Source organism: Crocuta crocuta, unplaced genomic scaffold, assembly GCF_008692635.1.
Source record: "Crocuta crocuta isolate KB4526 unplaced genomic scaffold, BGI_CrCroc_1.0 scaffold299, whole genome shotgun sequence".
Taxonomy (NCBI): domain Eukaryota; kingdom Metazoa; phylum Chordata; class Mammalia; order Carnivora; family Hyaenidae; genus Crocuta; species Crocuta crocuta.
The window spans coordinates 9869550-9894404 of NW_027532747.1; the positions used below are offsets into that span (position 1 = coordinate 9869550).

The following is a 24855-nucleotide window of genomic DNA, read 5'->3' on the forward strand; positions in this document are numbered from 1 at the left end:
AATCGGGGCACCTTGGGGCACCTCCGTGGCTCAGTTAAGTTTCCCACTTCAGCTCAGTGCAGTTCATGGGTTCAAGCAGGAGCCTGCTTCGCATTTTGTGTGTCTGTCTGTCTGTCTGTCTCTCTCTGCCCCTCCCCTGTTCATGCTCTCTCTCTCTCAAAAATAAATAAACATTAAAGACAGAGAATCTCAAGCAGCCTCCACACTATCAGCAAAGAGTGCAGCGTGGGGCTTGATCCCATAAACTGTGAGATCATGACCTGAGCTGGTATCAAGTTGGATGCTCAACCGACTGAGCCACACACGTGCCCCTGTTGTAAGGTTTTAAAAGACTTTGTGTTTATAACAAAATTGAGAAAGAAGTACAGAGATTTCCCACATACCCCTGCCTCCAATCATATGTATAGCCACCCCTACTGTCACCATCGCTCATCAAAGGGCACATTTTGTACCAAAGATGAACCTACATTGACACATCACGATCCTTCAAAATGCATCGTTTACCTTAGGGTTGACTGTTGGTGTTGTACATTCTATGGGTTTGGACAAGCCTATGACACATACTCAGCATACGATCATACAGAGTAGTTCCATTGCTCTAAAATCCTTTATAATCTGCCTACTCAGCCCCCACCTCCACTCCCCACCAGTCTTTTTATTGTCTATAGTTTTGCCTTTTCTAGAACGTCACATAGTTGGTTGGAATCATACAGTATGTAGCCTTTTCACATTGATTTCTTTCACTTCGTAATGTGCATTTAAAGTTCCTCTGTGTTTTTTCATGGCTTGATCCCTCAGTTCCTTTTAGTGCTGAATAATATTCCATTGCCTGGGGTACCACAGTTTATCCATTCACCCCCTGAGGGACCTCTTTGCTTCTAGGTTTTTGCAGTAGGTATAAAGCTGCTATAAACACTACTGTTCAGGTTTTCACGGGGGTAAGAGTTTTCAATTCCTTTGAGTAAATGCCAGGGAGTGCAGTTGCTAACCATATGGTAAGGGTATGTTTCATTTTGTTAGAAACTGCCAAACTGTCTTCCAAATTGGCCCTACTACTTTGCATTCCCACCAGGAGTGAATGAGCGCTTTTGTTCCACACCCTCACCAGCATCTGGTGGTATCTCTGTTTGGAACTTTGGCCATTCGGTGGGAGTGTAATGGTATCCCATTGGTGTCTTTACTTTTAAAGATTTTCAGGTTCTCAAGTTTGTTCAATCTCAGAGTTGTGTATATATAGCAAGCTCTTTATCTCTTGGTAGTTGACATTTGCTGTACTTGATTTTCTGTTCATGTTCTAGGTGGCTCAGGAATTGCACCAACTGATCACTTGAAAATCCATGAGATGCAAAAAACTATTCAGGATCTACAAACTGAAAAAGTAGCATCTACCAAAAAAATTGAAGAACTTCAGGACGAAATAAAAGACATAAATAAAAAATTATCTTCTGCAGAAAATGACAGAGATGTTTCGAGGAAGGAACAAGAACGCCTGCATGTTGAAAACAGACAAATAACAGAGGAGTGTGAAAACTTGAGACGAGAATGTAGTAAATTGCAGCCTGATGCTGTGAGGCAGGGCGACGCCGTGACGGAAGGAGAAGGAATCCTGGCGCAGAGCGCATCGGTGGAAGAGGAGGTGCTCAAACTGCAGCGGGCGCTGGCTGGTACAGAATGTTTGGAGCTTATTTATGATGGGTGTTTTATTGCGTACCAGCTGTGTTTAGACACGCGCTGAGAACTTTATGGGAATGGAGGATTCGTGGAAACGACGGTGTAGAATTTGAATAGAATTGTTTGGTTTTGCTTCAGTGCCATAATTCATGGATAACAAATAGGAATTTTCTACTAAAAAGTCTTCAGTCCCTGCCTCATCCTTAAGTATGTACATGGCACTCATTGCTTTAGGAGGCAGTGTATTTGGGAAATGTTTAGGTAGCTGTTTATTGGGAGGAGGTGTGGGTGTGTTTCTGTTAATCTGTGTAGAACCAGATACTTTCCGGAACTCATTAGGGTCCAGACCCTCCAGATAGGGAATGCAGCCTACCTTTTTAAAATTCTGTGTTACCTTTTGAAATGATGTCCTGTATCTAAGCAGACTCAAGAGTGATAGCCATAGGTCTTTTACCATTTTCCATGCTGAAGCTGGTACTTTGTTACCATTCCTGTGTTCTGTGTTAGAAAAAATAAGTTATTGGATGAAATAGGCCAGACACCGGTATTCATTCATGCCAGGAACACGTAATAGGAGCTCTTTCAGCTGCAAAGATGTGTTTTATCTTGCATTTTTGTCTTCTCACAGTATAAACTCTCACTTATGAACGGATTCATTCTTGCTCTGGAGGGTGTTACTGCTGTGTGCTGTGCTTCCCCATCCCCACCTCCAGTCTTCTCCATTACCTGCCTGCTTGTTCATCCTGAGTGCCTGCCCTGGATGGCCATCTCTGTACATTCATATTAAAGTTAGGTTCAGGGTCACCGTGTCTTCCTTCTCCCCCTCCTCTTCCTCTCCCTGCCTTGGTGATGGGTGGCATTTACCAGTCCGCCAACACGGAGAATTTGAAGTCGTCACCTAGCATATCCTAAAGGTTCTGTTTCCTTAGCGTCTCTGGCTTGGTACTGTTTCAGGATTGTACCCTAGAGGCGTTCTAGGGTCTCTCACAAGTGCCTCCATTCTGGGAGCTGCCAGGAAGGCAAAGAGAAGGCTGTTCACGAGGGAGCTAGACTTCTTCCTCGTTTGATGGAGCAGAGCTACTCTCTTCAAAATGAATGTATCTGTTTATTTCACATATTGGGTGACTCAGTTCATTTGCTTTAAAAACAAACCTACTGCCCTAGTCCTTCCTCTTTTTCCCGTTTCCATGCCACTGAATCACTTCAGCAAATCAGAATTTCTTTTGCCTGATTAACTGTAGCAGTTTCTTCATGGAGCAGAATAGCACAGTGGTTAAGCATGTGATTGCGCTGGAATCCAGCTCCATCACTAATTAGGTGATGTTGGGCATTTTCATCACCATCTCTGTGCTTTGATTTTTCCACCCGTGTGGTTGGGATAATGATAGGATCTTCTTCACAGTTACAGTGGTGGTGATGGGGATTCTCTGAGTTACTGGCTGCCGAGTTCTCTCTAGAACAATGGCTATCCTATATAAGCGTTACAGAAGTGTTGGCTGTTGTTATTTCCCAGTCTCCATGATTCCTTCAATCAATTTTCTTTTTCTTTCTGCGGCCAGAATGCTTTTTCAGAAACTCAGAACAGCTTATTCCCCTGATTGTAGTACTTTGTGGCTCCCTGTGAACTTCAGGATAAAGTCTAAACCTCTTAGTTGGACATAAAATGTCTTTCATGGTCTGGTCCCTGTCCCCCTCTTTAATTTCAGTTCTTCCCAGTCTCCTGACACGCTAAGCATTAGCCATACTGAACTTTCTATATATCTTCTTAAGCCAGTGATGTTCTCTATTAGGTCTGTCGCCTTTGCATTTGCTGCTCTGTGTGGAGTGTCTCTGTTTCTCTCTTTTTAAGTTTATTACAACTCCTTGCAGGTATTGGATCTGCTGGGCAGTACTCTGCTGCTGCTTTCCTGCTTTCCACCTTCCCCCTCCCCCGCCCCAGTCTGGAGCAGGTGTTCGCCCTTTCTGCTCCAGCAGCACCTTGTGCTCCCTGTATCACACTGACTGCGGTCACATGTTGACTTGTTTGTGTTTCCTCTGAGTTGAAAGCTCCCTGAGAGCAAGCGAGGACTAAAGGGTTTCATCTTGTTGCCTAGCAACTGACCTCGCAGTAAATGCTCAGTATTTTCTGAATGAACATTGAATAAAACTTCAGCGGGTATTCTGTCTTGTGTTCTAGAACCATTTCTATATGTGGATCTATCCATAATACCAGCTTGAATGGTCTTTTTATCTCTTGTCATGTGCAAGTCACTTTATTTTTTTTTAATGTTTATTTTTGACAGAGAGAGAGAAAGAGCGCCACGTGAGCAGGGGAGGAGCAGAGAGTAGGAGACAGAGGATCCGAAGTGGGCTCTGTGCTGACAGCAGAGAGCCTGATACGGGGCCTGAACTCATGAACTGTGAGATCATGACCTGAGCCAAAGTCGGGTTTTTAACTGACCAAGCCACCCAGGCCCCTTGTCATGTCTCAGTCACTTTAAACAATTGAGAATTGGGGTACCTGGGTCACTTAGTTGGCTGAATGTCCAACTCTTGATTTTGGCTCAGGTTATGATCTCATGGTTTGTGGGTTCAAGCCCCACGTCAGGCTCTGTGCCGACATTGTAGAGCCTGCTTGGAATTCTCTCTCTGCCCCTCCCCTGTTCACTCTTGCTTACTCTCTCTCTCTCTCTTAGAATAAATAAGTAAACTTTAAAAAATAAATAAAGAATTGAGAGATTATTGTATTGTTGTTATAAATACGTATTCTTGTTTTTAACCATTTCCCCTCAGTCTCAGTCCTTTTACTATTTCCTGTACACAAACTAATCAACACATTTTGAAACATTGTTAGTAGTGTTTTTATCAAGGCAGTAATTTATGACTCATCCAGATTATGATTATACTTGCTTCTTATGTTCTGTGAAATTACATTTTAATGGAGCTTCTAAGTGGCATTTATAATACGATTTCTTTAATATAGTCAAATAGAAATGTAAAACAACAAAAATACATTTCAGTAAGAACCATTAGGGCTTGTTGATTATGCTTATAAGTATATTTTATTTTAAATGAGTTTTATTCATGAGTTTATTATAGGAGGTAAGAAATTGAAGTATTTTAATGTCAGATTCTTTGTTCTTTTTACAGATGCTGAAAATGAAATTATGAGATTAAGTATTTTAAATCAGGTAAACTGATACTAAGAGAAAAACCCTTTGGCTTTGATTTATCAAGAAAAAGTATTTTGATGATTGTAGTTGCTTGTTTTCTGTTTTTTACAAATTCACATAAACTTATCCTTGCAACTTGCATCTTAGTAATTTTACATTTGCTGATTAATAATGATATCTTTTTGAGTCATAAATTGTTATGATTCCAGAAGTTACATAACTGAAAAGTGCAAGTATATCACTTACAAGATTAATTTGACAGACATTATATTATGTGCGTAAGTGGACGCAAATTTCCCACCAGCTGAGGAATACATTTTGATTTCCCTTAAAGAATTTACAGAGTTGTTTCTAGTGTTAATGATTACAGGTTATTTTGTAAATGTTTTTATGTATTATGTATATATATTTGTATATGTTTTTACATGAATTTAAAAAACTTCTGTAAGAATGTTTGTAAATGAGTGACTGCCTTTAGATGGTCCAGTGTTGTATGCTTATAATTTTTATATATCACTAGAGAAATGCTGAGTAGAAATGCACAATTGTATAGCTTGCCTACTTTTTTATAAACTTGAAATCTGTCTGAAAACATTGTTTTAACATTTTGTAGGATAACAGTCTCACTGAAGACCATCTGAAACTTAAAATGCATGTCGAAATTTTAGAAAAAGAGAAGTCTCTATTGACTCAAGAAAAGGTGGGTGCATTAAACGTATAGGAGGATTAGGAGGAACTTGACGGAGGAACAAGGGGGAGAAGAAGGGCAGAAATGGTGGGGGAAAGGGAGAGAGGCAAACCATGAGAGACTCTTGAATGCTGACAAAAACTGAGGACTGATGGATGTGGGGGGGAGGGGGAGATGGGCATGGAGGAGGACACTTGTGGGGATGAGCACTGAGTGTTATGTGGAAACTAATTTGACAATAAACTATTTGTAAAAAAAAAAAAAAAAAAAGGTGGGTGCATTAAAAATGGGACCGGAATTAAAATATTGTGTGTATTACAGATCAAGCCAAGGGTCAACTCATATAATTGGAGCGTTTAGGTCTTGAGAGGCTCAGAATAAAGCTGATCTCGTTGATGCTTGTCAGACCAGGTTCAAGTACATGGGCAAGGTTCAGAGTATGAGAGGCTGGCCAGGGTTTACATTTACAGATAAGCCAGTAGGCATACAGATATGAGCAGGATAGGTACCTAAAGATTCTGTTTTGGTTTCCGATGAAGTCCTGACAGCAGCAACATACACGGGTGGGTCACGAATCTGGAGTGGCATCCTACAGAAACCATAACTGCAGACATGTCCCAGAAAGTATCTGTTGAGGTGGACAGCAGTTTCTTAGCAGTGAGGGTCAAAGGGGATATAGTCTCGTTGGTAGAAATAGGGTCTTTGTGTTTATTGGTAGCAAGGTTGGAATGAGGTTCTGTAATGCAGTGTAGGGTATGGGGAGAGGTATTTTTTTGTTTGTATCACTTGGGGGTAATTCCTTGGCTAAGGCAGGTGCTTAACTAGAGGATAGTTGTAAGATGGTATTAATTTATAGGCCAGTGTCTTAACTCAATTTAAAATCTTAATTTTTAAGTGATACATTTTGACTGATGTACAAATTCAGTAACTCACAGAAAACCTTTAGACAGTCCAAATGAAGTATCCTTTGCACTCTCTTGGCCTGTTTTCTGAAAGCAGCCTTTCTTACCAGTCTCTTGTATGTCCAGCCTTTCAGACTACACCTAAGTATGTATGATTATATAAATAGGCTTGAAAAAACCGTTAGCAAGTACTATACGTACTATTCATATATACCTTAACATGTTTTCAGCATCCTTCCATGTTAGTGCATGATTAGTGTTTCTCAAAGGGACAGTTTTGGTACATAGACAGCAAAATTCTTAGTTCTGTGTGCTGTTGTATGCATTGTGGGGTCCTTGCCCCCACTCTTTCTACCCACTAAGCCAGTAGTGTCTCCCAGTCTTTTTTTATTCCTGTATTACATATAATTTCTCTGCCCTTTTCTCCTCCCTTTGCATTCTGCTCTTTCAGTTACTCCTTTCTCTAATTGGCCCAGGTATACTTTGTAGTTTGCAGATCTCTGCTCATAGCTGATAGGGTCTGTAACCTGCTCTTGGTGTTTTCGGATTCTGCATCTGCAGCCCTTCCTGACAGTTGTTGCTCCTTTCTTTTTGATGTTAAGTTATCCTTCGCAACCTTTCCTTTGATTATCTCTGATATGGATCTGCTCACTGCTTAAGAATGCCAGGCCATACTGGGCGCCTGGGGGGCTCATTTGGTTAGGCATCCAGTTCTTGATTTTGGCTCACAGTTCATGAATTCAAGCCCCGCATCGGGCTCTATTCTGACAGTGTGAAGCCTGCTTAGGGTTTGCTTTCTGTCTCTGCCCCTACCCACTGGCTCTCACGCTCTTTCTCTCTCAAAATAAATAAATAAGCTTTAAGTTAAAAAAAAGTCTTTTTTTTTTAAATAGCTGAAAATGCCAAACATAATTGCAAGGCTGTGTGTGTTCATAACCACAGAAAAAACTTTCTGTGGTTCTCCCAATTGACACATGAATCTAGAAAGACATAGGAGAATGTTATTTTCATCAGCTATAGTTCAAAATAAATTTTTCAATTGGAAGAAAAGTGGGAATCGTGAGGCAGCTATTCTAGTCCAGTTTTCGCTGGACTCTTGGTAAGGTATGTATAGTCTGTAGAATTTGGAGAGTCTTACTTTAAAGCAGATTCCATAGAAGTTTGATTTTTCTCGGGCACCTGGGTAGCTCATTTGGTTAAGCGTTCAACTCTTGATTTCAACTCAGGTCATGAACTCATGGGGTTTGTGAGTTTGGGCCCCACATCAGGCTCCCTGCTTACAGTACAGAGCCTTCTTGGGATCCTCTCTACCTCTCTCTCTTCTCCCCTCCTCGTGCTTGCTCTCTCAAAATACATAAGTAAACCTTAGAAAAAGAAAAAGAAGTTTGAGTTTTTTCTATCAGTGAAAGAAGGTTTTAAAATTGATGTATTACAGACATCATAATCTGAGGTTGAAACAGTGTTAAAGCAAAGAGAACTATTCCACTTCTGGAGTTTGGAGGAAAAGCATTAAATACCAGTAGAACAGAACATAAGATAATAGTTTAAAAATTATAGGTAGGTAGATCTTTAGGAATGTTTGGCTTGTAAGAGGGGAATCTAGTCTATGTTCAAGTTAGATGGGAAGGGAAGGAGGAATCTGCTTTCTTGGGTCATAGAAGTTTCATATTCTGACAGGAGCAAGTAATAAGGGAAATTTCTTTAATGAGGGAAAAGAAGCCTTTTATGTTCTAATTAGAGAGGACAGACGTTAGAACGAATGAGCATTGATTTTTGTATTTATGTAGTTTGTGGCTATTGGTGACTGGATGCTAGGGGAAGGAAGTACAGAAAGCCAGAATACTTTGGGATGTTTTGAAAACTATGTGTGGTGGAAGGAAAGGAGCAGACAGAAGAGAAGACAGCAGTGGGGGGTGGAATCAGGAAGGCTCCCAGATGGGAACGTTTTTTGTAAAGAAGAAGCTGGAGCTAGAAACTTCCAACAGCCATCCCATCTCCTGGAATGAATTTTCTGATCTTACAGAAATATTTGCCTGAAGGTGCACATAAAATAGCTCATGAGAAAAGTCTGGTTTCTTGAATTTTCTGTATCATTGCTGAAGTGTTATTCAATGATGTTTCCAACACAGGTATCTGAGAGTACATTCCCAAGTTGTTTGTGTGTGCACGTGTGTGTAGATAGATACAGATATATAGATACAGGTAATCTTTTGATGTCTTTTTCCAACTGACAGGGTACGTTGTTTTTTTCCCTTCATGTCATTTAAGGAAGAACTTCGTGTATCACTTTTAAAGTTGAACAATGAATATGAAGTAATTAAAAGTACAGCTGCAAGAGACATGGATTTGGACTCCACGTTACATGATTTAAGACTGACTTTGGAGGCAAAGGAGCAGGAACTGAGTCAGAGTCTTACGGAGAAGGAAACACTGCTCGCTGAATTAGAGGAATTAGACAGACAGAACCAAGAAGCCACACAGGTAACGTGATGTTAGAAACTGTGGCAGCACATCATTCTCAGTAGGTGGAACGCTGGGTTCATAGGCAAGAGCAATGGGTATGATTTAAATTTGTGATTTTATCAATATTTTCCTTCATTGATTGATAATCTAGTCATAGAGGTTGGCAGACTTTTTCTGGAAAGGGTTAGATAGTGAATATTTTTGGCATTGCAGGCCATTTAGCGGTCTCAGGTGTGCTCCACTCTGCCCTGTGGTGTGGAGACAATGCGTGTGGCTGTGTTTCAGTAAGACTTGATGTACAAAACCAGGTGGCAGGCCTGATTTGGCTCCTGCTCCAGTGTTTAAGAGTTGAAGATGAAAATCGTATTTACCTTCTCTGGTTTTAAATTTTAATCTCTAGAGCGATGAAATACATTTGCTGTAAGATATGAGTAAATAATTTTGTTGGGATTTTAAAAAAAAAAAGTATTATTTTAAGAAGGGTTAAAATATCTGAGGATTATTTGCCTATTATTTATGACATTTTATAAAATTTTCTTTAGGTGACTAAAATGAGAGCATGTCTTAACGTTACCATGCACATTTTTTTCAGCACATGATTCTGATAAAAGATCAGCTATCAAAACAACAAAATGAGGAAGACAGCATCACTAGTAAACTGAAAAAAGATCTAAATGATGAAAAAAAGAGAGTCCATCAACTTGAATATGATAAAAGGAACATGACTAAAGAGTTAGATGTGCAGAAAGAAAAGTTAGTTCAACATGAACTGGCCCTGAATGATCTGCATTTAGCCAAGCAGAAGCTTGAGGATAAAATAGAAGATTTAGTAGATAAGCTAAATAAATCAGAAAAAAGTAATTTGAATATGCAGAAGGAGAACTTTGGACTTAAGGAGCATATTAAACAAAATGAGGAAGAGCTTTCCAGAGTCAGGGATGAGTTAACTCAATCTCTAAATCGAGACTCTGGCAGTGATTTTAAGGATGACTTACTTAAAGAAAGGGAAGCCGAAGTCAGAAGCTTAAAGCAAAGTCTTTCAGAAATAGAGCAACTCAATGACAATTTAAACAAAGTTGCCTTTGATCTCAAAATGGAAAATGAAAACTTGGGTTTAGCATGTGAGGATGTAAGACGTCAGCTGGAAGACTCCATCGCTGGGAGCAATCAGATTTCTCTGGAAAGAAACACTACTGTGGAGGTTCTAAAAATGGAAAAAGAACAGTTAGAAGCAGAATTGAGTCGGGCTGAAGAGAGGCGGTTGGAAGAAGCCAGTAAGTATGAGCAGACGATTAAAGAACTATCAAAGGCACGTGATTTGCATACCTCTGCTCTACAGCTTGAACAGCAGCGTTTAACGACACTGTGTCAAGAGAAGGACCTTGAAATAGCAGAACTCAAAAAGAACCTTGAACAGATGGATACTGATCGTAAGGAGACAAAGGAAATTTTGTCATCTAGTCTAGAAGAGCAGAAGCAATTGACACAACTTCTCAGCGAGAAGGAAATTTTTATTAAAAAATTGAAAGAAAGAGGTTCAGAGCTTCAGGCGGAATTAGATAAACATAGTCAGGCCTTAAGAAAAAATGAAATTTTAAAGCAAACCATAGAGGAAAAAGACAGAAGCCTTGGGTCCATGAAGGAAGAAAACAATCATCTGAAAGAGGAACTGGAACGACTCCGGGACCAGCAGAGTCGAGCTGCGCCCGTGGCGGAGCCTAAGCCCCTGGGTAGCGTCACCGAGCTAGAGTCGGAGGTGTTGCAGCTGAATGTGATAAAGGGTAATCTCGAGGAGGAAATAAAACATCATCAAAAGATAATAGAAGATCAAAACCAGAGTAAAATGCAGCTGCTTCAGTCTTTAGAGGAGCAGAAGAAGGAAATGGATGAGTTCAGATGCCAGCATGAGCAAATGACCGTCACACACACCAAGCTCTTTTTAGAGAAAGATGAGGAGATTAAGAATTTGCAAAAAACAATTGAACAGATCAAAACCCAGTTGCATGAAGAAAGGCAGGATGTCCAAACAGAGAATTCGGATCTTTTTCAAGAAACAAAAGTACAGAGCCTTAATATAGAAAATGGCAGTGAAAAGCACGATTTATCTAAAGCTGAAACGGAGAGATTAGTGAAAGGAATAAAAGAACGAGAATTGGAGATTAAGCTCCTAAATGAAAAGAATATTTCCTTAACGAAACAGATTGATCAACTGTCCAAAGATGAGGTTGGGAAACTAACGCAGATTATCCAGCAGAAGGATGTGGAGATACAAGCTCTTCACGCGAGAATTTCTTCGGTTTCCTACACCCAGGATGTCGTTTACCTTCAGCAGCAGCTGCAGGCCTATGCTATGGAGCGAGAACAAGTATTAGCTGTTTTGAGCGAGAAGACCAGGGAAAACAGCCAGCTGAAAACAGAATACCACAAAATGATGGATATCGTTGCTGCCAAGGAAGCAGCTCTCGTGAAACTGCAAGATGAAAATAAGAAATTGGCCGCTCGATCTGAAGGTGGTGGTCAAGATATGTTTAGAGAAACCGTGCAGAATTTATCACGTATCATTCGAGAAAAAGACATTGAGATAGATGCCTTGAGTCAGAAGTGTCAGACCTTATTGACGGTTTTACAAACGTCCGGCCCTGGGGATGCAGTCGGGGGCGTCAACAGTAACCAGTTTGAGGAGCTCCTGCAGGAACGCGACAAATTAAAACAGCAAGTGAAGAAGATGGAAGAGTGGAAGCAGCAGGTGATGACCACGGTCCAGAATATGCAGCACGAGTCTGCCCAGCTTCAGGAAGAGCTGCATCAGCTGCAGGCACAAGTCTTGGTGGACAGCGACAATAATTCCAAGCTACAAGTGGACTACACTGGCCTGATCCAAAGTTATGAACAGAATGAAACCAAACTCAAAAATTTTGGGCAGGAATTAGCCCAAGTTCAGCACAGCATAGGGCAGCTTTGCAACACCAAAGATCTTCTCCTAGGAAAACTTGATATTATTTCTCCTCAGCTCTCCTCGGGATCAGCACTTTCTTCTCAGTCAGCAGAGTCTCTTCGAGCAGTCAAGCCCGATGCGTCGAGCCTGGCTTCTCAGCGAGAGCTGGAGGAACTAAGAAAATCAGTGCAGGAAAAGGATGCAACAATCAAAACGCTCCAGGAAAATAATCACAGATTATCTGATTCGATTGCTGCCTCCTCAGAGCTGGGAAGAAAAGAACACGAACAGACCGATTCAGAAATTAAGCAGCTGAAGGAGAAACAAGATGTTTTACAAAAGTCGCTTAAGGAGAAAGACCTCTTAATCAAAGCCAAAAGTGATCAGTTACTTTCGTTAAATGAAAATTTTACTAACAAGGTGAATGAAAATGAACTTCTGAGGCAGGCGGTAACAAACCTGAAGGAGCGGATACTGATTTTAGAAATGGACATTAGTAAACTCAAAGAGGAAAATGAAAAAATCGTGGAAACGACTAGGGAAAAGGAGACAGAATATCAAGCATTACAGGAGACCAATATGAAGTTTTCCATGATGCTTCGAGAAAAAGAGTTTGAGTGCCATTCAATGAAGGAAAAGGCTCTTGCTTTTGAGCAGCTACTGAAAGAAAAAGAGCAGGTATGTTGGGGATGGGGTTTTGGAGAGGAAGATTGGGGCGGAGGAGGTTTTCCGGTGGGTCGGTTACTTTATCGATAAATGTCTTTGAAGGGGAGTGTGAAGCTGTTGATTCAGAAATACTTTAAGGTCTTGTGATTCGTTCTAAATAAATGTTTCTCAGCGGTACCTGGGGGTTTCTCCCCCAAATTAGTAGATCCTTCCAGGTATTTTTTAGCAACAGCTTACTTTAAATAGGAAAAAAAAGGATTTAGTAGCAATTAATAAGTTTCTTCAGAAAACAGAACTGTTGAAAGGACTTCCCCATCTCTTCGCTGCCAGCGACTTGAACTCTCTCTGGTAACAGGCATGTGTGCCTGATGGGTGCGCATACACACACACACTCCTCTCCGGAGGGACTTGGGGACCTGTGAAGTTGTTCACAGGGTAAATTTGAAGAGACTGTATCTTTTGAATTCTTTTGAAAAACATTTCTGATAAACTTTTTCTTTCAGAATACCGTGATTATTTGAGAAGTTGCAGAGGTAGTAGAGTTCCCGTATGCCTCAAACCCAGTTTCCTGTACTCGTTCACCTCTTACGTTGCTGGGGTACATTCGTAACAACTCACTAACCAACATTGATGTATTATTACTAACTAAAGTTCATACTTTATTTGAATACTTTACCAGGTGTCTTTTTTCTGTTCAGGACGCCATCCAGGACACCGCATTATGTCTAGTCATGCCTCCTTAGGCCCCTCTAGACTGTGACAGTTTCTCAGATTCTCTTTGTTTTTTGACAACCGTGACATGGTTAACTATATTTCAAAATTATTTTTAATGAAGAAAATGTCTCTTTGTAAGTGTATTTTTCTTAAAGCGAAAGTTATTTTCCTTCCAAAAGGGCAAGACGGGGGAGTTAAACCAACTTTTAAATGCAGTTAAGTCGATGCAAGAGAAGACTGTTAAGTTTCAACAGGAGAGAGACCAGGTCATGTTGGCCCTGAAACAGAAACAAATGGAAAACAGTGCTTTACAGAACGAGGTATGCTTTCACTTAGAGAAACATTGATTGATTGATTTAATTTTTTAAATCTTTTTTTAAATTTCTGAGAGAGGCAGCATGAGCAGGGGAGGGTCAGAGAGAGAGGGAGATACAGAATCTGAAACAGGCTCCAGGCTCTGAGCTAGCTGTCAGCACAGAGCCCGACGCGGGGCTAGAATCCACGGACTGTGAGATCATGACCTGAGCTGAAGTTGGACGCTTAACTGACTAAGCCACCCAGGTGCCCCGAGAAACAGTGATTTAAGCAATAAGCTTAATAACTATTAAGTAAGAAAGCTAGAATGATTTGTCAGTTAAAATTCATTTCTCTCTTAGATGATTTTGTTTCTGTGTTTTCCTCTGATGTGCTGTAGTAGTATTTTGATCTCCCAGAGTGCGTTTTATTAATCAGTTTCCAAAAGTGAAAACCATGGCATATCTTGGATATAAAAAAAATTGTTCCCATTGGTGCAACCACTATGGAAAACAGTACGGAGGTTCCTCAAAAAATTAAAAATAGAAATATGATACGATTCAGTAGTCCACTACTGGTTATATACCCAAAGAAAGTGAAAACAAATTCAGAAAGATACACTCACCCTTATGTTTACTGCAGCATTATTTACAATAGCCAAGATACGGAAGCAGCCCAAGTGTCCATCGACAGATGAATGGATAAAGAAGATATGACACACACACACACACACACACAGAGGAATGTTATCCATTAAAAGGAATGTGATCTTGATATTTGCAGCACTGTGGATGGACCTAGAGAGTATAATGCTAAGAGAAATAGGTTGGACGCAGAAAAGAAAGTACCATATGATTTCACTTACATGGAATCAAAAAAAAAAAAAAAAGGCAACGAAACAGTCATAAATATGGGAAACAAAATGGTGGTTTCTAGAGGGGAGGGGCGAGAGAGGTCAAGTGGATTAAGAGGTAAAAATTTCTGGTTATAAATAAGTCACAGGGATGTAAAATACATCATAGGGAGTACTGTCAATAATATTGTAATAATGTAGGTGCCAGATAAGTGCACTTATGGTGAGCAGAACAGAATCGCTGTATTATACACTTGAAGCTAGTATAACATTGTTAAATATAATTCAGTGTAAAAAAAGGTAAAGAAAAATTTCCCACCCAAAAAGCATTAAAAAAATAGGATTTTTACTGAAAAGGTAATTGGTCACAAAGACCCCAGTACTTTGTACAATTCCATTTCCATTATAGCCACACTGAATGTAATCTTACAAAGTAAAACTTCCAGATGAGTATTCAAGTTGATTTTAGACTTTTTTTCTAATACAAATTCATTTTGCAGTATGAGAAATTAGTATATAATTAATATACCTCAGTAATGAGCAAAAAATTGATAACAAAGTGGCTTGTAGAGGGGAGAGAGGGGAACATTTTATAGAAGAAAAGTAAAGAGGTGTCGTTTGCCTAGGTTCAACATTTACACGACAAAGAATTACGCTTAAACCAGGAGCTAGAGAGATTGCGTAACCATCTTTTAGAATCAGAGGATTCTTACACCCGTGAAGCCTTGGCCGCAGAAGATCGAGAGGCCAAACTGAGAAAAAAAGTCACAGTATTGGAGGAAAAGCTAGTTTCATCTTCTAATGCAATGGAAAATGCAAGGTAACTTTTCCCCTTTATAAGCACTCGCATGAACTGAACACTTCTTGAGTGTCAGGATTAGTAAGCCTTTTCCCTAGGTTATCTAATTTTGTACTTAGAGATTCATTGTCTCCATTTTACAGATGAAGATGGTGAGGGTAGAGAGATTTAGTAACGTGCCCCAAGGTCAGGCTCAGTATGTATATGGGTTTTATAATCAGGTGTGTAACTCTTGACCATATCTGGCATTCAGACAGCTCTCTCTGAATCTTTCTTTCCCTTTTTTTCCTTTTTTTAAAAAAAAATAACATTTTATTTTTTTTATCATAAGTTAATAGCTCTCTCTAAATCTATTACCCTAGATAATTGCCTTTCGTCGTTTTAGGAGTTTAGACTTAAATTCTGACTGACTTTAATTAGCTTTGTCAGGCTCCCAAAGACCTAATTTGATTTGTGTGATTTTTATTCTTAATCAAATGATCTAAGGTTGAACAGGTCTTGGATATTAGAAGGGAGAGAGTAAAAGATGTAGCAAGCGGAAGACGTAGGTCAGTATGAACTCTTGGTTTGTTAGAGCTTTTCAGTTACTAGGTCCATCCCTACTTCTATTTTTTTCCAAAATTTTATTTTCACTAGAGTGCTGTTATTATAAAAGGCTTTAAGTCAGGAACTGCCAGGTAGAAGAGATCTGTAGGGTAAGGTGTGGGGCAGGGGCTCAAACCTTCTAGCTCTCTGCCAGCAAGCTCCTCTCTCCGCGTCTCCCACTGCTCACTAGCCCTCTCCTTGTGAGTTTTTATGGAGGCCTCATTATATCAGCATGATTGCTTCTCTGCTTAACATATTTTAAAACGTTATTTCTCTCGATAAGATGTGTTTTCTTTTTTTATTACAAAAATGTATTTTCCACTTCAGGAAAATTACATGAACCAAAAAGATCGTAAAGTTACAGTCCCACTCACCCAGAGATCATCCTTTTTTATGCTTTTGTATGCTGCTTGTATATGTGCATACAGAGTCTGTATGTATTTTTTTTTTTTAAATGTTTTATTTATTTCTAGGAGAGAGAGAGAGAGAGAGACAGTGTGAGCAGGGGAGGGTCAGAGAGAGAGGGAGTCACAGACTGAAACAGGCTCCAGGCTCTGAGCTGGCAGTCAGCACAGAGTCCGACGCGGGGCCCGAAACCCACGAACCGCGAGATCATGACCTAAGCGAAAGTCGGACGCTTAACCGACTAAGCCACCCAGGCGCCCCTATATTTTTAAAACAAAATCAAGATTGTAATATTCATACTGTTTTATAACCTTCTGTACTTAACAATATGAGTATCAGCTGGTATTAAACTATGTTAAAAAAAGCACATGTTTCTGCAATATCATTTGATGGCTACATTGTATACCATTATTTGGATTTTCCATAATTTCTTTAATCCAGTCGTTTATTATTGGACATTTACAAATGTTTCAACTTTTTTCCCCAAAACATTAGAACTGCTAAGAATTTTTTCTTTTAGTTTATTTTTTGTGTCTTTATTTTTATTTTGACAGAGACACACAAACACAGAGTGTGAGTGGGGAGGGGCAGAGAGAGAGGGAGACCCAGAATCTGAAGCAGGCTTCAGGCTCTGAGCCGTCAGCACAGAGCCTGACGCGGAGCACAGAGCCTGACGTGGGGCTCAAACCCTCGGACTGTGAGATCATGACCTGAGCCGAAGTCGGTCTCAATGACTGAGCCACCCCAGGTGCCCCAGAAATGTTTCAGCTTTTCAAAATTACTAAGAGTGCTGCCGTGGTATCCCAAGATAGGTATTTTTGTGTTGATGACAAATTAGTTCCTTAGCATACATTTTGAGAACTAGCAGTTCTGGTTCAAAGGGCATTTCAAAAAGTTTTGAGGTGTACTGTCAAATAATCTTTCAGAAAAATTATGTCCATGTATGTTTCCATTAGTGGTATGTACGTCTTTCTTTTCTTTTTATTTTTTTAACCTAGGTATGATGCTGAGGGAGAGCTAAGGAGATCTAGGTTACCTCTCTCTGCAAAGAGAGTATAGGCCAGTAGAGGCAACACTTTGAGGCGAACTCCCCCACCTTTGTAGGGAATATTATTGTACCTTCAGTTTCAGAAACCCTTAAAGTGAGAATTAAAACACTAAATGGTCGTTTGTGCATGTGTTTCACATTGGCAGAAGTGCCAAAACATCCTCAGACTATAAAATTGATAATCTTTGAATTTTTGGGCCCTTATTTTTCTCTAATTAAAATAGTTTTGGGGTCACGTGGGTGGCTTAGTCAGTTAAGTGTCTGACTCTTGATTTTGATTCAGGTCATGATCTCACGGGTTATGAGATTGAGCCCCCACCCCCTCAGACTCTGCACTGGGCGTGGAGCCTATGTAAGATTTTCTCTCCCTCGGGGCTCCAGGGTGGCTCAATTGGTTAAGCATCTGACTTCAGCTCAGGTCATGATCTCATGGTTTGTGAGTTCCGGCCCCATGTCAGACTCTGCGCTGACAGCCCAGAGCCTAGAAAGTTCTAAATGTTTAAAAAAAAGAAAAGAAAAAGAAAAAGATTCTTTCTTCCTCTGCTGCTTGTGTGCATGTACTCTCTCTTTAAAAAAGAGTTTCTGGGCTCTCTGCCACCTTAGCGTAACTTCATAGTGTCGTCTACATGCGGCAAACGTCCCAGTCCATTAGCTAGGTTTGCTGTTCTCCTAGTTAGTTCTTCTGCTTCTGCTGTTACTTCATGTTCCTCTGCCTGAGGTGTGGGCCTGACTCCTCACAGTTCTTCTGTTCATCCCGTCTGTTCTTCAAGTAGCATTTCCTTCATAAAAAGTGCTTCATTTAGCTTCCCAGTCCTCAAATTCAAAACCAAATCCTGGTGTGATGTTTTTCTTTTAAATCTGTACAATGCTTCATGAGTCTTTGATAGCACACTTACGCTTTACTTTAGAGTGTGAGTGATTGTTGATCCGTCTTCTGCCTTCACCCGTCCAATGAAATGTAAGGTCACTGAGAGTTGGGATGATACCATTTTTTTTGTACCTTCCCCAGCATATGTTCTTACACGTAGTTTAATAGATGTTCAGTAATACTTGTTGAATGAGTGACTCAGATCTATAAAACAGATTATCGTATTTTGAGCCCTTACCTAACTATAGTAATACCTGGTATTTATTAACTTTCTGAGTGACATCATGGTTAATCTCATCCTTAAAGTCACCTGTTGAGTGATACGCTAACCAGCAACGTTGCATAAAGTCCAGGAACATCAGAGGGCAGAGTTCAGTCTCCTGATTAGCAATTTATGACTCTTCCCACAAGAGGGTGCTGTTGTATAAAGTTTCTTCAGAGTGAGCTGCCCATGGTAGGCTCTAATGGACTGTTCTTGAATAAGAATTTATTAACTGAGTATTAAAAATCCAGGAAAGGCTATTGCAGTATTTTGTTTGTAATCATTATACATTAAGGAAGTACATCAATGACCTAAGCCTGGGTAGGTGCTACATAAATCTCTTCAGAATCTCTGATTTGTTATTTGGGACAGCAGTAGGAGTTATTTTATTTAATGTAAGGAGAAAGATGATAGTAAAGGGAATTAACTCGTAATCAGAAAATTTTGTCAGTGGGTTAGCATTTGGAAAGTTGTGAGTTCACCGTAAGTGCAAGTGTCAAAACCCAAGGAGGTGTCAGAATCCATTACTTGTTTTGTTGGAAGCTGGACAAAATGACTTCCAAGGCCCCCTGCACCTCACAATTTTATGATAAATTACATCTTACAGTCTTAGCCTGGGAACATGAAAGTTGCAGGCTATTTGTAAATTTTGATGATACTGATGCTTCTTGTTTAATCCAGCTTCTAATCTTTAAAATGACTACCATTTGTTCAGGATCACTTTTCACGGGAGGAATAATTGAATTAATAAAATGGAGAACAAAGATCAGAGGAACTCTTCACATTTCTTTGAAATCTAACTCGAATTTAATGCAATAAAATGTAAGGAGGTTCAGATTCATAGAGACAAAGCGGAATGATTGTTGCTGGGGAACGGAGAGTTACTGTTTCATGGAGGTGGAGCTTCCCCTGGGGAAGGCGGGTGGTGGTGCTGCTTGTACAACACTGTGAATATACTTCGTGCCCCTGAAACGCACATTTAAAAATGGGTAAAATGGAGGCACTTGGGTGGCTTGGGAGTAGGGAAGATGTTTTTGTTGTGAAAGTAAATAGAAACACTTTGACTCTTACTCTTTTTGTTTGAAGCCATCAAGCCAGTTTGCAGGTAGAGTCCTTGCAGGAGCAGTTGAACGTCGTCTCCAAGCAAAGGGACGAAACCGCACTGCAGCTTTCTGTCTCTCGGGAGCAAGTAAAGCAGTATGCCCTGTCGCTCTCCAACCTGCAGATGGTGCTAGAGCACTTCCAGCAAGGTGAGTTGCATGGTCGGGCTTTCGGTGAAGAGAAGTTGCTGTCATTTTGGGGAATTGGGGCTTATTTTGGTGCTCTTTTAAAATAGGCATGGGGAGATCTTTGAAAAGTTAACCTCTTGTAGGAGGAGCCATCAAGTCAGTGTAGACTTTTTACAGTTAGACTAGAGAACATGAACTATATATAATAATTATTAAAAACCTATTTTAGAATCATATTATGATCAGCGAAGGTGAGGGTTGGCGAAGGAGGAAGTAACGGAGAGAGGATGATCATGGGATGAAGAGGGACCACTAGGAACAGAGCTCAAGCTTTGAGATGCTGGTCAGAGGTTACATCTACTTCAGAGAATTGATCATTGGTAATCACTGTCCTTTGAATATTGATTAGCTTGTTCTCAGCTATTCAGCTTTACTTTGAGGTAACTGCAGTTTCTAGTCCAGGTGGAGAGTACTTATCTGGAGACACGGTAGCCGTGACCAGAGAACAGTTTTACCCTGATAACCAAATACGCTTTTTCATATCTACCCACCATCCTCAGATGTACCTCCTTTAGCTCATTCATTGTACCCATCCGTTTGTTTATTTGTACATTCAGCAGTGATCGGCAGTGAATTAACTGCTAGTGAGGGGCAGGTGATTAGGGGATATGAGGCTTATGAAGTAACAGGGGTTATGATTCTGTGCCTAAGCAAACCTTTAAATTCATACATAGGGAGATCTTCAGGCTTACTCGTGGTTGAAATCTTGAATTTTAAAATAAGAATTCTCTAGGGCTGCTATACCTAACTAGAATGGACATGTATACAAAGTTTTATGGCCATAGAGAAGGCTTTGCCAAGGAGGAGATATTTGAGCAGAGTTCTGAAAAGAGGGAAAAGTGTGTGATGGACAGGGTGGAGAAGGATTTATGGCAGAGTAAACTAACTGAAGCGTATAGAATTTTCTTGTTGAGACGTTTGAACTGTTTTTGTTGAACTGTTAACATTTAAAGTGGTTTAGGGGCACCTGGGTGGCTCAGTCGGTTCAGCATTTGACTTCAGCTCAGGTTATGATCTCATGGTTCATGAGTTCAAGCTCCGCATTGGCTTCTCTGCTGTCAGCATGGAGCCCACTTCAAATTCTCTGTTGTGCTCTCTCAAAAATAAGTAAATATATATATATTAAAAAAAACTTTTCAAGTGGTTTAAAATTCTAATTTAGCACATAATTGCAGAATACTAATGTATTTTTTTTCCCTTTAGAGGAGAAAGCTATGTATTCTGCCGAACTAGAAAAGCACAAACAACTTGTAGCTGAATGGAAGGAAAAGGCAGAAAATCTAGAAGGAAAACTGATGTCATTACAGGTTGGTCAAAGTAATTTTCTCTTGTAAATATTCATGAACAATTGTAGAATCTTTATCTTAGAAATAATCTCCTAAGCAATTTTAGTAAATAATGGCATAATGGTGAACAGGATATTCAGGATTTTCCCCATGTGACTTATAGTTTAGAGTAGACAAAACAAATATGAGATGATGGGAATTTTATATTTTAATTTTTATTTATTTAAGTTTGTTATTTTTGAGAGGGAGAGAGAGTGTGAGCACGCAGGGTGGGGCAGAGAGAGAGAAGGAGAGAGAATCCAAGCAGGCTCCGGGCACTGTTAGTGCAGCGCCTGACGCACAACTTGAACTCACGAACCATGAGTTCATGACCTGAGCTGAAGTCAAGAGTCAGATGCTTAATGGACTGAGCCACCCAGGCGCCCTGAGATGATGGGAAATTTTAGGTTTTTTTTAGCACAGATGAATGTTTTAGGGGCTGCTAAAAAAAAATTAATCTATACTTGTAATTGTAATTTTCTCTTTTCAACAAGATACATTGGCCACTTTAATTCACATGGATTAAAATATGTGTAATACATATAATTTAATGTGTATGTAATGTCTTTCTTTGGGTGCCTGGGTGGCTCAGTCGGTTTAGCGTCTGACTCTTGATTTTGGTTCAGGCCATGATCTCAGGGTGGTGGGATTGAGCCCACATTGGGCTCCCTGCTGAGTGTGGATAGAGCCTGCTTAAGATTCGCTCTGTTTCTCTCTCTCTCTTTCTCCCTCTGCCCCTCTCCCCTGCTCACATGTGCATGTGCGTTCTCTAAAATAAAAAAATGACAATAATAAAATATCTTTATTATATCTCATATGTACAAGAATTATATATAAAATAAAGATAAAGTGAACCCCCCCATGGATAGAGATGACATGAGAATGATTTACTTTAAGAATTTAGCATGAACTTTTCTTTAAAAAAAAATTTTTTTTTAATGTTTATTTATTTTTGAGAGATAGAGACCGTGAGAGCTGGGGCGGTGGACAGAGAGAGAGGTGGGGGGAGACACAGAATCCGAAACAGGCTTCAGGCTCTGAGCTGTCAGCACACAGCCCAACGCTGGGCTTGAACTCCCGAACCGTGAGATTGTGACCTGAGCCGAAGTCAGATGCTTAACTGACTGAGCCACCCAGGTGCCCCTAGGATGNGAACTTTTCTAAGTTATAAGTAGACTTTGTTGATAGATGGTGGAGAGTAATAACATTTACCGGTTATTAGTGGCAAATATGTTGTTCAGGCCTGTTAAACTCTTAATAGAAGACAAAGTTTTGAAATTTTTATTAAATACTGAGTGGCTGTAAAACAGTATTTAGATAATACATATACGATATCAGAATAGCAAAACTGCACATAACCCCTTGCCACCCAGTATAAGAAAAGAAATGCTGTCCTTGGAAGTTCCTGAGATGCTGTCTCCTCCCCTCATTATTACTTCAGAGATAACCACCAGTCCAAAACGTTATGCTTATCACCCCTTGTTTTTCTGTATGGTTTTATTATGTATATTTGCATCTCCATATAATACATTGTATGGCTTCGCATATTTTGAACGCTATATACATGGAATATTGAAATGTATGTAAATTCAGTCATTTCTCCTGAAACTTGCTTTTTATCATTTATTATTTTATTACATTCATGAGTTTTAGCCATGTTACTGTGTGCTCCTATGTATGCATGGCTTATTGTTTTCACCGCTGTGTTTATTGCATGAGTATATAATTTACCCATTTTGCTGATAAAAGACCTTGCCATTATCTGTTCTGTATAAACAGCATGGACTTCCTTGTTTACATCTCCTGGTGCACATGTTCAAGAGTTTCTTTCAGGCATGTGTCTTGATTGTAACTGCTGAGTCCTGAGATGTATATGGGCAATTGCAACTTTATTCAGTCATGGCAAGTTATTTTCTAAAGCAGTTATGCTCATGTATTCCTATCAGTGCTGCCTGAGACTTCTTGCTCTGCGTCCTTCGCAACACTTAGCATTATCAGTATTTTTAGTTTTTGCCAGTGGACTAGGTGGGAAGGGCCATCTTCCTATGGTTTAATTTTTGTCTGACTGCTAATGAAATCAAGCATCCTTTTTTTAAACTTTTTTTTTAATGTTCTTTATTTCTGAGAGAGAGAGAGACAACGTGAGCAGGGGAGGGTCAGAGAGAGAGGGAGACACAGAATCCGAAACAGGCTCCAGGCTCTGAGCTAGCTGTCAGCATAGAGCCCAATGCAAGGCTCGAACCCAGGAACTCTGAGATCATGACCTGAGCAGAAGTCGGATGGTCAACCAACTGAGCCACCCAGGCACCCCTAAATCACACCTCGTGGTATCATCTGTGTGATCTACATACATGTTTGTGCTTTTGAGTTTCAGATCAGAGGTGGGCCTGGGTGGGCTCTGCCGAGTACCCCACACAGCCGTTCCCTGGGTGGCCGCTGTGGCTCAGCCCTGGGTTTGCCAGGTCCAGGGTGTGGGGCTGGGGGCACCTCCAGGCTCCGAGAAGTGCAGGACCCCCCTGAAGGGGCAGGGTGTGGGTGCCTAGGGCTTTAAAACAGACCCTGACATCTGCCCAAAAGAAATAACCTCAGAGATAATATATAAGCATCTGTAGCAGCGTTTTTCACAATAACAAACATTTTAAACAAACAAAAAAATCTAATTTTTTTTTAAATTTATTTTTGAGAGAGCAAGTGAGTGGGGGAGGGCAGAGAGAGAGGAGACACAGAATCCGAAGCAGGCTCCAGGCTCTGAGCTGTCAGCACAGAGCTGGATGCAGGGCTCAAACTCCCGAGCCTGTGAGATCATGACCTGAGCTGAAGTCAGATGCTCAATAGACTGAGCCACCCAGGCGCCCTCAAATCCACCATCTTTTAATATGTTTATTGACCATTTATACTTACTTTCTGGTCAGGTCATTAATATATTTAAAAAGATATTTTTATCTAACACTTTGAGTTGTTTCCAGTGGGTCTAGAGAATCATGTCTCTGATACTGTCAGAAGTCCAGCTCTTCTTGGGGCACCTGGGTGCCTCAGTCGGTTAAGCGTCTGACTTCGGCTCAGGTCATGATTTCACAGTTTGTGGGTTCGAGCCCTGCGTCGGGCTCTGTGCTGACAGCTCAGAGCCTGGAGCCTGTCTTCAGATTCTGTTTCTCCCTCTCATCTCTGACCCCCCTCTGCTCACATTATCTTTCTCTCCCTCTCTCTCTCAAAAATAAATAAAACAAACAAACAAAAAGAAGTCCAACTCTTCTTGCAAAACTAGCGTTATTACTTTTTTTAAAATTTAAATTTAACACATACTTAGAAAATGAATAAAATAAATAGGAAAAACTGTGCAGGAATTAGTAAAAATAAAAGCTGAAATTAGTGATATAAAACCCAAACAAATGGTAGAAAGAATAATGACGTCTAAATGTTAATTTTAGAAAGAGTCTTAGTGTAGTTTTGAGCTTTAATAATTTCTTAAATAGAAATGCTGTGAGGTTGAAAAAATTATTTGAAGGTTTATTTACATTTCTTTTATACTAAATTTATTTTGGGGATTGCAAATATTAAATTTTTAATTTAACATGTTTAGTTTCAGTCCCTGTGTGTATCTGATAGGATTCAGCCTGAAAAGCAGAACCATTAGGGGGTGTAGGGGGTGTACACCCCCCCCCCCCCGCACACACATGCATGTGATATATAGAGATAGACACCTATGAGTTTTCTTATAAGGAATTGGCAGTGTGACTATGGGAGTTGATGGTCACAAAGGGAGGGTTCCATCACACGCAGGCTGGAACTCACCAGCATAGGCCAAGTTGTTCCCCACAGGTGGTCAAGAAAGAAAATCACAAGCAGGACAGAACCCTGTGGGAAGGGCTGAAGTTGCAGGCCACAGCAGGAATTTTTTCTTCTTTGGGGGAAGGCTCAGCCTTGCCTTCAAGGACT

General features: G+C 40.2%; 1 protein-coding gene across 2 annotated transcripts in view; it reads left to right on the forward strand.

The window, feature by feature from the left end:
- Positions 1–24855, forward strand: part of TRIP11 (thyroid hormone receptor interactor 11) — a 61961-nt gene that overhangs the window by 18893 nt on the left and 18213 nt on the right. For both annotated transcript variants that reach the window (XM_077780987.1, XM_077780988.1), the window contains exons 7-15: positions 1299–1664; positions 4801–4841; positions 5437–5523; positions 8682–8894; positions 9469–12489; positions 13371–13511; positions 14965–15158; positions 19392–19555; positions 20798–20901. In XM_077780987.1, coding sequence (XP_077637113.1) covers positions 1299–1664; positions 4801–4841; positions 5437–5523; positions 8682–8894; positions 9469–12489; positions 13371–13511; positions 14965–15158; positions 19392–19555; positions 20798–20901 — 4331 coding nt within the window. The remainder of the gene's footprint in view (positions 1–1298; positions 1665–4800; positions 4842–5436; positions 5524–8681; positions 8895–9468; positions 12490–13370; positions 13512–14964; positions 15159–19391; positions 19556–20797; positions 20902–24855) is intronic.